This window comes from Cajanus cajan, chromosome 2, assembly GCF_000230855.2.
Source record: "Cajanus cajan strain Asha chromosome 2, NIPB_CcT2T_4, whole genome shotgun sequence".
In the NCBI taxonomy this organism is placed as follows: domain Eukaryota; kingdom Viridiplantae; phylum Streptophyta; class Magnoliopsida; order Fabales; family Fabaceae; genus Cajanus; species Cajanus cajan.
Window position 1 is genome coordinate 65,021,065 of NC_138518.1, and position 17,317 is coordinate 65,038,381.

The window sequence follows — 17,317 nt, forward strand, 5'->3', positions numbered from 1 at the left end:
AGACTTTATGAAGTAAAATTGTATGCTTTATCTGATGACACATCGTTTGACTAAAGGTTTGCGTCTTATGCTTCATCTGAATTGTATTTTGTAAAAATATTTTCCTTTTAGAAAAATGTTCTATTTATTATCATTAAAACTTGAAAGCTTGAGAGATTCAAGATTGTCTTTTGACTTAACAACCATGAATAATGACATGAAAAGCACGCATTAAAGACATGAATAGTGCACATCATGATGAAAAGTATGTGATGATGAACAATGCTCACTAGAAAGTGGTGACTCATGAGGTAACAAATGACAACAATTCTTGAATAGAACAAACTACCAAAATGAACAATTTTGTGGATGAATAGTTCCAAAAATGAATAGTTTCATGATGAACAATGTGCATGAGATGAATAGTAATGCAAGACAAACAATGACACTGGATGAACAATGTTGCAAGATGTAAAGTGTTTGATATGATGAATAGTAATGTGAGGTGAACAACATTGTGGATGAAAAGTGTGCCCAAGATGAACACAATGTGATGAATAGTGACTTAGATTTGAATGTGAGAGATTATGAGGATTCTTATGTCCTTGAAACCACCAAGGTTGGGTTGCATTCAATAAGGTGCACCAAACCCTAAAGGTCCCTAAAAAGAAAAGTCATTGGTTGATGATGGAGGATGTTGCCTAATGGTGGTGGATAGCAACAAAGTCTGGTGGATAGCAAATAATGTACAATGAATAATGGTTGGTGGTTGGCAGACAATGATCAGCCACTAGCAAACAATAGCTATATATTAACCTGCATCGATACCAACTTGAATATCAAACTTAAAATGATATAGATTCTTAAAAATAATGATTTCTCATCCCTTTATTTATAATGATAAAAAATAAATTACAATAATGATAAGATCCCATAATTTTAAGGGTTATACAATTATACATTAAATACAATAAAATGGTAATTTATCAAGAATAATAAAAATAGAAATATCGAATAATAATAATAATGGCATATCATTGAGAAATCATGATAATTCAAAATCAAATTCAACACATGTTATAAACAAAATGTATCTATAAAAATATCTATTAATTTTAACAAGTGTTTGTTGATTTAGGAGAAATTTATCTTGGAAGAAATCACACACATGCAACATTAAAGGTTTTAACAATAACATAATCAAATCTAAAAAAATACTCAAAGAAGTCACATGATTTTTTTTTAATTTATTGGTTGAAATATATGTAAAAAGAATAGTCCCAAATCAATTTGGACTTTCATTGAATAAAGAATGGACAATCAATTTTGAAATAATAAAAAAAAAAGTTTGTTCATGACCAACAATTTTTTCTTAATCAATTCTTACTAACCCCTTAATTATATTGTTTATTGATATGTTGCAGATGGAAAATGGGAAAATACAAACTCTAAAGAAATTTTAAAAATGATGGTTGAAAAAGTGATAAATATAGGAGAATAAAAGTTGTGTTGTGATAAGAATCGCTACCTTGAAAGTAAATTTTTAGTGGACCTTCAATGTAATCCAATAATCAATTTGCTCTTGCAAGTTTACATAGCGACATATTTAAACTCGTGCACTCAAGTTCAAATACACTGGAGCCTCACAACTAATGCCCTAACAATTATAGAGAAGGGAAAGAGAGAAAAGATAAAGTGTTGATAATATTTGTTGATATATAAAGTCTCATTCTTACTTTTATAGTGAAAAATTGGTCAATTTGTTGGTAAAAAAATTTAAAGCATACTTTCAACTTTTATATAATAAAATCAATATCTTTTTAAATTATTATTAAAGTCATATCCTTGCACAAAGTAATAAGGATGCCAACGTTAGAGAAAAACCAGCAAGAAAGAAAGAAAGAAAAGGTCATTATCTCCAACGTTAAAGAAATTTATTGTCATTATTCCAATAATCCCCCACTAATGGCAATTCATTGTGTTAAGGAAAAAAGAAAAGAAAAATCTTGGGCAAGGAAATAAATTTTGTGCTTAAGTGTTAATTTATTGAGGATTGAATTAACACATAATGATATAAGGTAACACCTTAAATTCAAGAGGTGAATTACTCTTGAACTTAATGAATTTAAGATGAGACCCTTACAACACATACTTATACTTTTAAAATTGTAATAGCTTTGTGTTTAAACTTTACACAATAATTAGGCTATTACACTTATTAGTACCTTAGGTTGCTCATGAGTATTTTAGAAAGATAGCCAAAATCTTTTATGGAAGGTAGCATGTGCCTTCACACTCACGTAGGTAGATACATCATGTATGTCTCTATAGTACCACCTATATAAAGGGTTGTGTATCTTTTTAGAGCTCATGGCTCATCCTTACATCAAGCATTATCACATGCTATAGGGATGAAAATTGTAGTGTATAAGAGTATTCATACAGCTTAGTTTGATTAATGATTGGGTATCCACCATACTTTACTCCACTCATGGCTTTAAGCCCATCCCTCTTAAGATTTTAAGATTAAATTTTATAAGAATAAATATTTTTCAATTTTTTAAAAATATTTAATAGTTTTAAAATTTAATATTAGATAATATTTAATAATTTAAAAAATATTTTTAAATATTTAATAATTAAGAGATATGAGAGAGATAAAAGATATATAGATAAGATAAGAAAGAGAAAAAAAATATGATGAATTTCAAATTCTCTTTTTTGAGAGAATTTGACATCTTACTATTTTAAAAATTTTCACAAATGCTTGAATTTCAAATTCTTTGTAAATTATCCATACAAACAAAGCATTTCATCCCAATGCATTTGAAATTATTTAAAAAAATGAACTATTTTATTTAAATTCTTCATCCAAACACACTCTTTAGGTTAGTTGTTAAGTATTAACCACCCCTATATGTTCTCGATCTTTTTATTTTCCTATTTAATTGATTTTCTACTTCTACCTTGTATTTATAAAACATGGTTTCAACTTCATTCTTGGTTTTCAAAAAATAAACTTTTATGTATCAAGAATGATCATCTATAAAAGTGATATAATATTTTTTCCTTCTTTACTTATAGTATTTTTAAAATAAGTTAAATCATAGTGCACTAGTCTAAGAAGTTCAATTTCTTTAATAGTTACTGATTTAAAGGGTGGCTTTGTATGTTTGGCTTTTGTACAAACAAAACATTTAGAAATAAAATCATTTTTTATAGGAGGCAACAAGTTCATATTACATAATCATTTAATATAAGTCATATTAACATGTTCTACTCGTCCATTCCAAAGATTAATAGATTCAATGATATAAGCAGAATTAGAAACATTGTCATTTATTGTCATTTATTTCAACAATGTTTAAAACAAATAAACCTCTAGATAAAATATCCCTTTCCCACAAAATCTCCATTCCTAGTTATAACAACCTTATCAAATTCACAAATTTTTAAACCTGCTTTATTATGTAAAGTCTCATACACGAGATTTCTACACATTTCGAGAACATATAAGACATCATTCAAGGTTAAGGTTTTACCAAGATTTTGAGAATGAATTTTTCCTTTACCACACACTTCGACACCAATAGAGTTTCCCACATTGACGATTATTTCTTTAGCATTTTCTTCAAACTCTTGGAACACTTGCACAAATGTTTTTTGTAGCTCATGTGTCCAATATCCAATTGGCTGCATTGTTGACCAAATTTGCTTCTACCACTACAACAATGACTTCTTCATCTTCTAATAAGTTTTCTTGAGGTTTTAGCTTTGATTAATGACCAACAATTTGTCCTTTGTTATTGTTATTTGGCTCGTCCTTGCAAAAATGGCATTGATATGCTTTGTTTCTTTCGTCCTCATGTAGCTAATGAGTTCTTGGAAGTTAAAGTCTTTCTTCTTATGCTTTAGATGGTTTTTGAAGGGGAAAATTTTTTAGCAGGACATTTTCTTGTAGTATCTCACACATTTTCATGCTTTTGTTTAGAGCATTAGCAACCAAACTCCCATATTCATGCACTTGCTCCATTTGTTAGTAACAAACTTACGATTATCAGCATCATGTGCTCCATATTTCTTTTCATATGTCTCCCAAATAGATTTTGTAGACTTGTTTGACATAAAGAGATCAAAAGGTTGTTAGGCATATGATTAAGGAGATGACCACCTACCAATTTGTTATGTTTTTCATGGTTCTCATGTCTTGATTGGGACTTTCATATCCTCATTACTTCCCTTAAGACGAATGGTAGGTGTATCTTTGAATAAAACATAGTCAACCTCAGGTTGCTCGAAGAAGATGAGTAATTTTTGTGACTATTACTTGTAGTTTTTTCTCTTCCATCAAGTAGTTCAAGCTTTGACAGATCAGACAATGCTTTATTGAGCTAACAAAGCCATTGAAATTTTTTCTTTTAGTTTACACTAAATATAGGAGTGTCATAGCAAGAATCACTGGCATCAAAGTAAATTTTTAGTAGATTTTGGTACAATCTAATAACTGATTTGCTTATCAAGATTTATACAACGACGTGTTTAAACTCGTGCATTCAAGATCAAACACATCAAAGCCTCACAACCAATATCTTTAAAATTATGGAGAAAAGAAAGAGAGAAAAGATAGTGTTAAGAAAAATAGTTAATGTAAAGTCCCTTAAGCCTTTTGTCATGAAAAGGTGGACCTGTTTCTAAAAAAATTAAAGGGCACTTTCAACTTTTATAGAATAAAATCAATGGCTTTTAAATGACTATTAAAGTTGTTGGGATACAAACAAGTCTCATATCGATAAAATAAAACAACAAATAACAACTTATATAACATAAACATACTTCAATTATTTAGAGGCCTTTTGAGTGATGACCAAAAGCAAAACTGTGAGGACTAAGGCTTAAAGCGGACAATATCTTATCATTGTGGAGTATGTTTGTGTAATAACCTTATAAAAAATAATACTTATAAAATATTCCCTCAGACAAATACCATAAAAACAACCCCATCAAAAGCCATAGCCTTGCACGAAGTAATAAGGCTACCAAGGTAGAAAAAAACCAATGGTGAAGAAAGAAAGCGTTACCATCTCCAACGGTAAAGGAATCTATTGTCATTATTCCAATAACATTAGAGAGAAACATATGTTTGAGTTTGTTCTTAATCTAAACTTCATCATGTTTTTGCATTTTTCTTATTCAGTTTGGTACATGTGTAATGTCACAAATCAACAACCTTAAACTAATTTACACAATTTGGTCGATTTTTAAGGCATACAAATTAGAGTTCATATAATATAAATTTCTAATTTAATTTTGGTATTGAATATGAATAACAATCATACAGTTGTTCTTTGTGTTCAATGTAAAAATTGAATGGAAAGTTATAAAATACCTATTTGAGTATAATAAAATGGATGCATATTATAGCTAGCATGCTCTATATGAATTAAAGAGAAAATCATTATTAGAATTGTGTATTTGCTAAGAGAGTTTAATCCATCTTTGTTCAATTCTTGTTGGAAAATAAGGAAAGAATATCAATGCGAGAACAACTACCCTATATCTAACGGCTAGGATTGTGATAAAATTGTCTGATGAAAAATAATTTTTATGGCCACGTCGTCTAATGAGAATAGAGAATTCTCAATAGACATTACATGAGCGGATAAACTGTTGAGATTTCCGTTGAAGTACTTTTGTTATAATTGTAAATCAGTTTGATTCAATCAACGGTCTCAAACACGGCAAGTATACCGGCCGTTCAAGTAGTAAAAAATATCGTATCCACAGGGATTAGAAGGTAATATAAGCATTTATTGACTATTCGTGACTAAAGAATAATTCCAATTTCATAGTTTGTGCAGTGAATTCAAAGTTGTGACTATTGGAATGAGAGCTGTAAATAAATATTGTTTTGTGAGTGGAAAAGGTAAGGAATGGTATTGTGGTATTGTGAGGTTGTGGGGGTCAGATTTCACCAAACGTAACACTAATGTATCCTTAATCTCTTGTTGAATTCATTGCTTAGTCAACCCAAGAGTTTACTCAAACCTAATCCCTTAGAGAAAGAGCCTAGGTGCGGATATTGAATATCAATCCCTTGAGTACCCAATATCTACACCCGCATTACGGGCTAGGGTTTAAGACTACTAATGGGTCAAGCTCTATCCCTAGATACAATCACCACTAGGCATATGTTTCAGAACTAGTTTCAAAGGTTATTTTCCAATACCCATGGAACCTTAAATCATGCAAAGGGTGATCAATCTAAAGCAAGCATTACGAATAGAAACAAACACAACAAAGAATAAAACAATATGTATATATATCATTAAAACCGTAAAGATTACAATAGAGTACGTTGGTTACATCTAACCCCACAAAATGGGTGAAATCACTCACAACAATGAGGGCAAATACAAAATAGAGATGGAAGAGGAAGTGAAGAACCGAAGGAAAGATCCGCACACGGACGATCCCAAGCCCTGGGAATCCCTTCCGCAGCTCCTGGAGGCGCCCAATGTGAGAATGGAGAGAAAGATCCCCGAAAATGGCTTCAAATACGAGCCTGGGAGATCAGATTAGGGTTACGCGCCCGGCGCACAATTCTTCGCGCCCGGCGCAAGTTCTTCCAGAGAAGTCAAGCACTCTCTGTCTCAACACAAGCCCGGCGCAATTCCTTTTGTGCCCGGCTTAATTCTTTTTGCGCCCGGCTTAATTCCTTTTTCGCCCGGCGCAATATAACTGGCAGAGATGAAATACTCTGTTTTTGTCACGCCCAGCGCGGGTTATATTGAGCCCGGCGCAGAACCTCTTCTCTGCTCCTTAGCTTCTTAGGTTTCCAATCCTAAGAGTCTTCAATCCTCAAGTCACTAACTCAATACCTGCACAAAAAATGAGGTGTATTAAGGTATTGTTAGCTGAATTTGGGTTAGTTATATTTGCACACAAAATGAACCAAAAAGAGAACAATTATATTGCAATGGTTCAGAGGATGAGTGTAATTTGTTCAATAAGTCTCATCTAAAAAGAAGTAAAATTGAGACTTAACATAAACCCATCTCGAACTATTCAAAAATAAAAAACTCGATCACAATTTCATTAATTAATTAACTAGTATGATTAAATTAATATGTTTATAATTCATATGTGCAATAAATCAAGGAGATTATTTTAAATAAATATGTAATACTAATTCACAAATAAATAATCAAGGTAGAGTCACGATAATTAGTGCAAAAAAACAAAAAACAAAAACAAAAACAAAAACGGAGGTGGATTCAGTCTAAATTAATGTTGAAAGATGATGTTATCGTTGTTAACATCTTTTAACCCTATTTTGCACTAAAATTAATAATTTATACCTATATATAAAGAAAAATTTACATCAGTTTGTAACTATTTTTTGTTTTCATATTTTTTTAGATGGTTTTACTTTAAGATTTTTAAATAATAAAAAATAATATTGAAAGTTACTTTTATTTTCACCATTTAACTAAGTTAATTACTAGTAATCACTCACCTATTTTTATTAGTTAACCTCAATTTTTATATTTTTAATTTTTAATTTTTTAATTTTTCAAAGTTATTTTTCTTTTTATGAAAATTAAATTCCTCTCTCAACCCAACTATACTAATAATGAAAAAGGATAACCATTCGAATGTTTTTATCATTTCAATTCATTATCGATATAGCAGCCAATGTATTTGAGAATTCAAGACAACGCAGTGGAAAACTGTGTGCTGGTTCATTGATATTGGCAGAGCAGTTAGAGGTTGGGACATGCCCGCCACAAGGAAAACGCTTGGCATGCCTTTTTAGTTTTTTTCATGTCATATCAACCTCTCTTTTCTTCCTTTGCCGTCTTCAAAATCTGTGGTGGATAATACTCTTTCATTTTCTATTATTGAACATGTCACAGATCAGCATGTTTCAACTTTGAAAGGTATAAATTAAAAAACAAGCAATCATAGAAGTGGAGGAACCAATAAACACTAAATGAAAGACCATCTGGGTCATTAATGTGATAATTTTGAGTACAGTACCAAATACGTATGCAAATTTATTTGTTTATGTAATGTTAGCATATATTAAGACCAATTTATGTCTTTTATGCGAATTACGAACACTTGAATAGTGAAAAGAGATAGGTGATTTAGTGAAGAATATTAATCCAACATAATCAAATTTAGCCTCAAATTTCAAAATTTTAATCCTATGTCAATGGAGCCATTACGGTCCAATGTTGTAATAATGGTTGCGTAGCTATCACTACTAGAGTATCTTTCTGAGTCAAACTCAAAGCATGTCAAGTGGGTCAAAATCGACAACCCAAATTTTAGCAATAGATGTAGGTATGAGATATGAATACACAATCATGGAGTCAATCAAATAAGAATGGCACTTTCGTTCGCTTTCAATCTAATGCCACTGACACTAGCACCTCAAGATGGTGATGAGACATGTACGATCTTCTTCCCCATTTTTATTTTTCTACCAAGAGCATACCTATGTTATTTTTTTCTCCTTGGCTAGTTTTGAGCATGTTTTATTAATAGTACTAGAAATAGTCTTGTCTTCACGACAAGGCTGATGAGTGATAAAGATGGCCTAACTGCTATTTTAAATTACGCTTGCCATTGCTTCTTTTGTCAACAAATATAGCGGCCAGAGTCCAAACTTGGTGATCCAAGTAACAAAAACATCAAACACACATATTGTACCATACATCGCTTATTGCTGATTAATTTTGAAACAATCCCTCGGTGCATTATTCTACACTTTACTCCTTTCATGGCCAGATCCAAAGCCATTATATGTTGACACTTCAAATTGAGTGATAACAACAAAAGTAATTTCTAGTTCACATGAAGCCACTATAAGCTTCACTAGTCAATTACTGTTGCTTTAGAGCTATGCTTCAATACCACCCTATTAAGGTGGAAAATGATGGCTGTGTTTCATGCAGAGAAAATTGACACATCCAATCCAATGATCTTTTTCATACATAACATTGAGTTGAACCAGTTGTTTTGTAAAGAGTGGTTGATACTAAAGGAAATGAAAGTTTTAAGACTTCAAGTTCCCCATTGCATATTTCAAATGTTGGACTATTTGATGTGGAAAAGGTGGAAAAGGATCTACGAGAAAAAGACTCTTGTGATGTTTCCTTGTCCGATGATAGTGCAGTACTTCACGATTGATTACTCAATGTAACAACAACTACTGGTCACAGTAAAATATTGGTATGTATAAATTATTCTATATGATTTTTCTCCCTACCCTTTAATGTCGGCCAATAATAAGAAAAGGATAAAAGAATAAGATAGTATGAGAGCCAAACATGCCTAACTCAGACCCACCACTCAATTACCATAACACCATCATCTTAGTTAGCAAAACTTGCGTGCTCATTCCATTTGGGGCATTATAATGCTCTTTTAGCATACTTCCACTCTTGTTAATTGAGCTTGAACGTATATTATATAACAGGTAAAAAGAAAAGAGAAAAATATTAGTATAATTGGAAGTTTTTTTTGGATGTCTCGATCATCTAAAAAGTGACTAATTACTTCAGAATGTGGCAATGAAATGGAAATGTACCAAAATTTTGCATTATGAATCTGACTGTAACCTGTGAATGCTCCAGCAATTATCCATTTTGATGTGTGTGTGTGTGTCTCTCTCTCATATAAGGATTGATGTTTTCTTAGTAAAGGTTAGCAGGAACAGAGAGATGCTATATGCTTTCTAGTCCCTGTCCTTGTTATTATCTACTAGCATTCTTTCTCATAAAAACACCCCACCATAGAACCACTCTGCATACGTTATTTTCCAAACAAGGGAAATGCTATGGTCACAACTTTTAAGTCACAAAACGTCACAACCCTGTATCAATTCAAGATATGTTCCACGAATGAAGAGGAAAGCTAATAAAACACTTTTATTATGATTGACTAAAATAAAATTTTACAGAAGTTTTAAATTTTTATGTACTGGTAGTATAAAAATTTTATGATGGTCAAACAAAAAGAAATCATGCTAGATTTGATTTTTAAAGTAGATATTATGTACAATTTATACATGTCAAATTGTAATAAGATAATAATATAAAAACACTTAGTAACTTCAATGCATAAACTACTTATTCGTTGTGAAATTACATAAATTTTACTCTTAATTTAACAAGTTTTACACATGAATTCAAGTATCCTTGTAAATTTCAATAATTATTTATGGTTTGGATTTTTCAAAACTGTTTTTTTATAGGGGGATTGGTTTAAAAACTAATTGCATTTTTTTTTAAATTGGATTGGTTGAATTTAATTTGGTTATCCACTTTTTTTATATATAATTTAGCTTTTTTCATAAAATCAAATCAAACTAAATTGATTCACTTTATAAAAATACATTGGTTGGCTGAATATTTTTATAAATAGATTGATTTAATTTTTTTCAAAACAAATGATTTTTCTTACCCATCGATTCGGTTTGAATCTTTTAACACCCCCTTAAAATTTTAATAAATAATAAGGAGTACATTACTTGTGAGTGTTAAAAGAGAATAACACTAATGAAATAGAATGTCAACATTTTGTAACCTTAAAAAATCAAAATCTTTCACTGGCATTACTATTGTATTTCTGTTTGCAAGATCAGTTTCTTTGTGGAATAAGCACCGAAATCAATCTGAGGAGTAGGGTAAGTACCAAGGCAATGACCACGAGGATGAGGATGAAAAACTATGTCCATACACTTAGGGGAATGTTGCTTACTGGGCCTTGTAGATAAAATATGCCTTATAAAGGGAAGGCTCTGTCTCAATTCTTGGTCCACAATAGCCCAGAAATGGGGCTTAGATATGAAGGTACAAAAAATACTAGATGATAGTGCTTCCACATCCACTTACACATACTCTGATATCTGTCTCTTTTTTCATTTTCTTTTCTTGGAAGGGGATCATAGATTACACCTAAAATTGGTGCAAGTATCTTTCGAACCTAGTACCACGCCTTTGGAATTAAAATTAACATGATATGGCACCACGATTTTGAAACTATAACTTGATATTTTTTTTGTTGTTGATCACTCGGAAGTTGGTACCAACTTAAAGGGGGATAATGACATGAAAGAAAGAAAGACACTGTAACACCTTGTACTGCAAATAGTAACTTTATAATCTAACATTTATATAATTGGACTGGAATGGTACTCTAGAATTTCAGATTAGCCATCAGAAACAGAATAATGTTGTCTACTTTAATGGAAGAATTATAATTAGTGACCTCCTAAATCAGAAGAAAATATATAATAATAGAGCTGCAAAATGTAATTTATGGTTGGAAAAGTTATAAGCAAAGTAGTTCGTTCCTTGTAGAGTTTTATATGTTTGTTTCTTTCTTATGCAAGATTTAATAATTGATTAATTATATAAATAATGTGGGGCTTCTTGGGTCCCACCAATGACCCTAGCAAATCAGTTAAACTCGTGGCCCCTTCCCTCACAAAATAAATAATAGCTGATTCACTTGATTGCTTTGTTTCATGTGGAATGTATGTGCAGTTCCCACTGTGCTACTCCTACAATAATCCATTGATTACAAAGCAAGGCAAAAGCATATGGGTAGAAAGCAAACAAAAAGACCTTGTATTTAAATCTTAAAATCCTATGATAATTGCATATAATTATGAAGCATATATAGCTATACTCCAAGAGGTCGGTCACCCCAATTCAATTCGCACAACATCCAAACCATACTCTTGTGCCACGTGGATAATGCTCATCGATGATATCAGCATGAAGTGTGATGATAACCCAAAAGAGATCACAATATATATGTCTTACAAATCTTTACAATGTACATTACCCTACTTAATACCAAGTCATAAAAGTAAGATATCTACCTTACTCAATACCAAGTCATAAAATTAAGATATCAAGTGATAAAAGTCATATTCTAATTAGTAGTTTTTAAATGGTTCACGGTATAGTTTTTTTTATTTTTTTATTGACAGTATATATATGACATTTAAATTTATATAAGAAAAAAAATTATGTTCTAATAATGTAAAATATTTTAAAACAGTCATTCGATCATATATATAAAATGTTAATTTTTATGATAAATACTTTAAAATTCATTCAATTAATAGTTTTTTTTATTGATTAACAATACATCACCTCTCAACTGATATGCAAAATTTATATATCTAAAAACAGTGACAGTATATAAAAATAAAATCATGCATATAAGCTTATGCACCTAACATACATGTTTATGTCTAAAAGTTATATTCCAAAATGAATGAAAAGAGATGAATAAAAAGGTTTAAAGAATGAGCTGCAATGCAACATTGTGTCTCACACACACAAGGCTCTCTCCAACGTCCAACAGAGTTTTGGACATCTGGTTTTGGCTAAGTGATACATCACGTTCCGTTATGCGCCGCCTTGGTTGCTTGATGTTGAGAGCTGAAAGTAGCCAAAACTTTTATCAAACACTTGATAAAATATTGAGATGTATGAGTATTGTATTGTATTTGTATGTGATAAACACCAACTTCAGTTTCACGTCAGTCTCTAATATGTCATTCTCTCCCTCCCTTCTTTGCATCACAATTCTATAAATACCACACCATACCTTGTCACCCACCACCTTCATTTTCCACCTTTCTTCCTTCCTCCAAAAATGGGAGATAACAACAATGTCAACCTCCCACCCGGGTTTCGCTTCTATCCCACGGATGAAGAGCTTGTAGTTCATTTCCTTCAAAGAAAGGCAAATCTTCTACCTTGCCACCCAGATGTCATCCCTGATCTTGAACTCTACCCTTATGACCCTTGGGAGCTTCATGGTAAATATTCTTTGTTAATTCATGCATGTCACAATACATAGAGAAAAAAATTTTCATGCCAGTTTTACACTAGAGTCGACTTGGCGCTTCCAGAATCGATTCTCGCATTGTTTAAAATAGTATTTGATCAATAAAAGTCACAGCATGCGAGTTAGTTCTTGATTGTCAACTTTAATCAATTATGGGTGGTTGTGCATTGATGCAGGTAGAGCTTTGGCTGAGGGAAAGCAATGGTACTACTACAGCAGAAGAACACAAAATAGGGTCACTAGCAATGGCCATTGGATGCCGATGGGAATGGAAGAGCCAGTGATTACAAGCTCAAGCAACAAGAGAGTTGGCATGAAGAAATATTATGTGTTCCATGTGGGAGAAGCTCCTGATGCAGGTAACACAACCAATTGGATAATGCAAGAATATCGTCTATTAGATTCAGCTTCCTCTAGCAGATCATCCAGAAGAAGATCACAACCAAAACCGGTTAGTACGTAGTGCACAGATAGTATACATATTACATACATGCCCCAAAAATTAAATTTCATGTGGAAAACTATCTATAATAATTGATTGTATTTTTACTTTGTTGTTTAATTCAGGATCATAGTAAATGGGTGATATGTCGAGTTTATGAGAGGGATAACGATGATGATGATGATGATGGGGATGATGATGATGATGATGGGGATGGAACAGAGCTCTCTTGTTTGGATGAAGTTTTCTTGTCATTGGATGATCTTGATGAAATAAGTTTGCCAAATTAGATGATGCAAGTGATCTAGTATACTCTAGTTAGCTGCATTATATATCCAAATGGGATATTTAAGCTAATTGTTGTTATCATAATTATTATTATTGTTATTTACTGGTTGTAGTTAAATCCATTAGCAGTTTAGCTTCCATTGTAATCAGTGAAGTCGCTATAGCTAGATTTCTATATAGCAGCCTTTTGAGTGGGGCACTAGATGAAATTCATCTCATGGCCAAACAATATGCACTATGACGTTATGCTTTCAAAGATCCCATTCACTAGCACAGGTCAATCTCGGAAATTCCATGCTCTTTAGTCCTGGTTCCAACACGTGGATAATCACAAATCTAGTATCCATTCTCAGCCATTAATGTAGGACTCTTTAATCCTGCAAATGAAGATAAGATATGCAAAAGGTCTATTTCTCTCGTTTCTTTACTTTTACATGTATTAGCACAATCTGCACTTGGCTACTGTTGCATGAAAGTTTGGTGCACTTAAAAGATATTTTCATAAAAGAAAGAGGGGGGAAAGAGGAAGTGAAATTTAAAATTTTTGGGTGGTGAAATTGAAAGCCAATTAAGGGGTTTCTTTCAATTGGGAGTTGGGATCCTCACGTGTTGATAGAATGAATGAGATTTATATTGATACAAGTTTTGGAGGATTGTGGAGCCCATTGAGCACTCTAAGGGATGCTTGCAACTCAACATTGGGCAATAGTCCTATTAGGCTTTTATAGCTTTTGCCTACTTTGATGGTATTTGTTAGCTAGTTGTCTTGTGTCACAATGCTAAGGGACATTTTTCATTTTATTTTTTTTGTTCTTTTGATTTTGTTTTTATTTATAGGGGTTCCTGCTTAGGGAAGCATCAAGTCATGTGTGATGCAAGCATTCGCATGCTTTAAAGCACCAACACGAGCACTATATTATATCCATATATTCTCATCACAAAAGAGTGACACTGAACTTCATGATGCTTACCTCATTCATGAGGTTCTTTCTCTTCGCATACATATCCACTAGAACAACAGACAAGATAATGACTAGGAGCTTTGTAAGTTTTATTACAAAACTTCGAATACAATGATGGATTAAAAATGAATAATCACAAATTCATGTGCCAAATAAAAAATAGTCGCAAATTTTACAAGTCCATTATTGGGTATCTTCGCCATTAGCATCTATCTCAAATACAAGATCCCATTTCGTATTAATTGCCATGATTTGGCGCCATAATTAATGCCGGTAAAATGTTTGGGCCACGAACAGAAAAATAGAATATAAGTTACCTTTACATACATACATATGTATAAAGTTATAGGTTTTGATTGATCAACTATGGAGATTGTGTTTTGTAAAATTTAAAATTAATCTAACCAAAAAAAAATCTCAGTTTTAAATTTTTTTTTTACCCGTATCTCTTAGTCAATTAAAAAAAACTACTAATATCTTTCGGAAAATAGTGATCATTAAAAATAAATTTTATTCTCTCAACAATTTTTTCCCATTGATGTACATATAGTTAGAAATCAAATTTTAATAAAAATATTTAAGAAATAACACTTTGTTAATATCAAAAGTTTGTAAAGAAAAAGTAAATCATTGTTAAACTGATACAGTATTTCCTAAAATAATAGTACACTACAAATTTGAAATGTTAAACAATATTTCCAAAGCCTTTTTTTTATTTATATATTTGTCAATTTTGGGTATGGAGGTTTTATATACACCTTCTTAGAAATTGTTTAAATATCTGTTTCTAAGATATTCCTAATGGCTTGAATAATCATAAAGCTATTATTTCTCACATTTGATTTTCAAGTGAATGGATACAAGTTTTTTTTATGAGATGGATACAAGTTCTTTCAATAAATAAATAAAGAAAAAGTTGAATCAACATATAACCCTAACGATTTACTGTGCTTCATGAGATATATTCCTTTATACCAAGAAATATTCAAATAAAAAAATAAAGGATATTTTATGGTACATGAATTGTTTCAAAGCTTGAATCTTTAAAGTATATGTAGTTTTTTTTATTTTAAGTAATCATATTATTAGTATAAAATATTCACTAACTTTGTCAATAATTAATTTCTATTAAGAGATTTAATTAATCATTTTTAATGAAATCTCTTTTTTAAATATACTTCTTTCATTCACGACACTGGAACATGAGATTTATTAAAGGTAACTTTAAGTTTTGTTCCAAAATTTATGTGTATGAGAAAAAAGAAGAAAAAAAAACTGTTAAAACGACTCTCTCTAGAATTAGAGTTACGTGTTCCAAAATAAAATTAATCTCTCACCTATCGAGTAAAAAAATACTGAGAAATAAAAACGGTTAATTTTTAGAATATAAAATACTTACAATAATTTCTAGTAACTACATGTTTAGTTAATTAATGAAACAAGTGGTATTTAGTAACAGCATCAGAATTTAAGTCATCCAATTGCAATGAGACAATGATTCTTTTGGCAAAGGCGTGCTTGATAATTGATTTTGTTTTATATCTAAAATGGCATATCACACTTAAAAGAAAGAAAGAAAAGAAAAAACATACAACTAAACCCCGTTTATAAAGTTACACAAAGAAGCTTTAAATATGGAAGTTAAGAATCCACTAAAACTTCATTAATCGTGAGGATCTTAGGTAGGTTGTGAAGTTATAAACTCAAAACCTCATTATTATCGTTATACTAAAAAATATGAAAGTGAAAGACAAATTCAAAATTAAACAAAGGTAACACAAAAACTTACTAAATGCTTTGGTAAAATAAAAAAGCTACTATACACTGCTCCTCTGGTAAAATAAAAGAATAAGAGCCATGACACTGCCCCTCGACAAACATATATATTCATTTCAAATTTAATAATTTGATTTTGATAGGATGTGCAAATGAAATTCCAAGATTATGATAAACCAGACAAGCTTTTATAGCATTACCTTTATGTTTTGCTTTATACTAACTAACTAAAGTAATGTAATAACTGACATCTCACAGCTACTAAGTAAAAAGGATGAAACTATTTGACCCGTGTATTAAATCCACTAACAAGAGGAAATCAATTATATCTCATCATTTTTATTCCTTTAATAACTTTTCGTCTTCGATCTCTCCTACCCAAAGTATAATATCTTTAGAAATATTGTTCCTCAACTTACTGCAGGCAGTTAGGAATAGAACAAAATCGTTGCCAGCATCAAACCACAATGCCATACAGAGATTGTCTCCCAACACTTTCACAATTAAGATAAAAACAATCCTTAAAACTTCTAAAAAGCTGCAAGTGAAGTAAAACCTTATCTTTCAAGTCATATAGTAAAGTGATTTTTCAATTAGTTATTTTATTCATATAATATCTTTTTCATCACATCACATATTCTATCACACAATTCTCTTTCCTCTCTTCCTATCTCTCATGGTTGTAAATAATTTTGTGCAAAAATATATTTTCATTTTCAATTAAAACAGTAATTTAAAGTCATGTAGCTCTTCTTGCAACGTGATTTGAAATCTTAAGATAGAATCCAACATCTGAAACTTGGTACTTAAAGGAAAAACAAAATACTAAAAAAGAGGGGAGGTTTTGTCCTATCTTGGAATGCTGCCCTTCGATCTTCGCGTCCACGAGTCCATCATTTACGAAACTACTCTACCATCCCTCCATTGCTTCTTATAATAATAATATTAATAATAATAATAATACTATTTCATTGCTTAATCAGCTCGTAAC

The 17,317-nt window shown here is 31.2% G+C and overlaps 1 protein-coding gene across 1 annotated transcript; it reads left to right on the top strand.

The window, feature by feature from the left end:
• The first annotated feature begins 12,325 nt into the window (after nucleotides 1-12,325).
• LOC109805286 (NAC domain-containing protein 104) lies at nucleotides 12,326-14,389 on the top strand. The gene is made up of 3 exons (XM_020367314.3): nucleotides 12,326-12,829; nucleotides 13,035-13,309; nucleotides 13,426-14,389. Exons 1-3 carry the CDS (start codon nucleotides 12,664-12,666, stop codon nucleotides 13,588-13,590), a joined length of 606 nt encoding a protein of 201 aa, XP_020222903.2. The 5' UTR covers nucleotides 12,326-12,663; the 3' UTR covers nucleotides 13,591-14,389.
• The last annotated feature ends 2,928 nt before the right edge of the window (nucleotides 14,390-17,317 follow it).

Coding starts and splice junctions, on each gene's coding strand:
- LOC109805286 (XM_020367314.3), top strand. CDS start 12,664: ATGGGAGATAACAACAATGTCAACCTCCCACCCGGGTTTCGCTTCTAT. Junction 12,830..13,034: donor TGACCCTTGGGAGCTTCATG/GTAAATATTCTT, acceptor GCATTGATGCAG/GTAGAGCTTTGGCTGAGGGA. Junction 13,310..13,425: donor GAAGATCACAACCAAAACCG/GTTAGTACGTAG, acceptor TGTTTAATTCAG/GATCATAGTAAATGGGTGAT.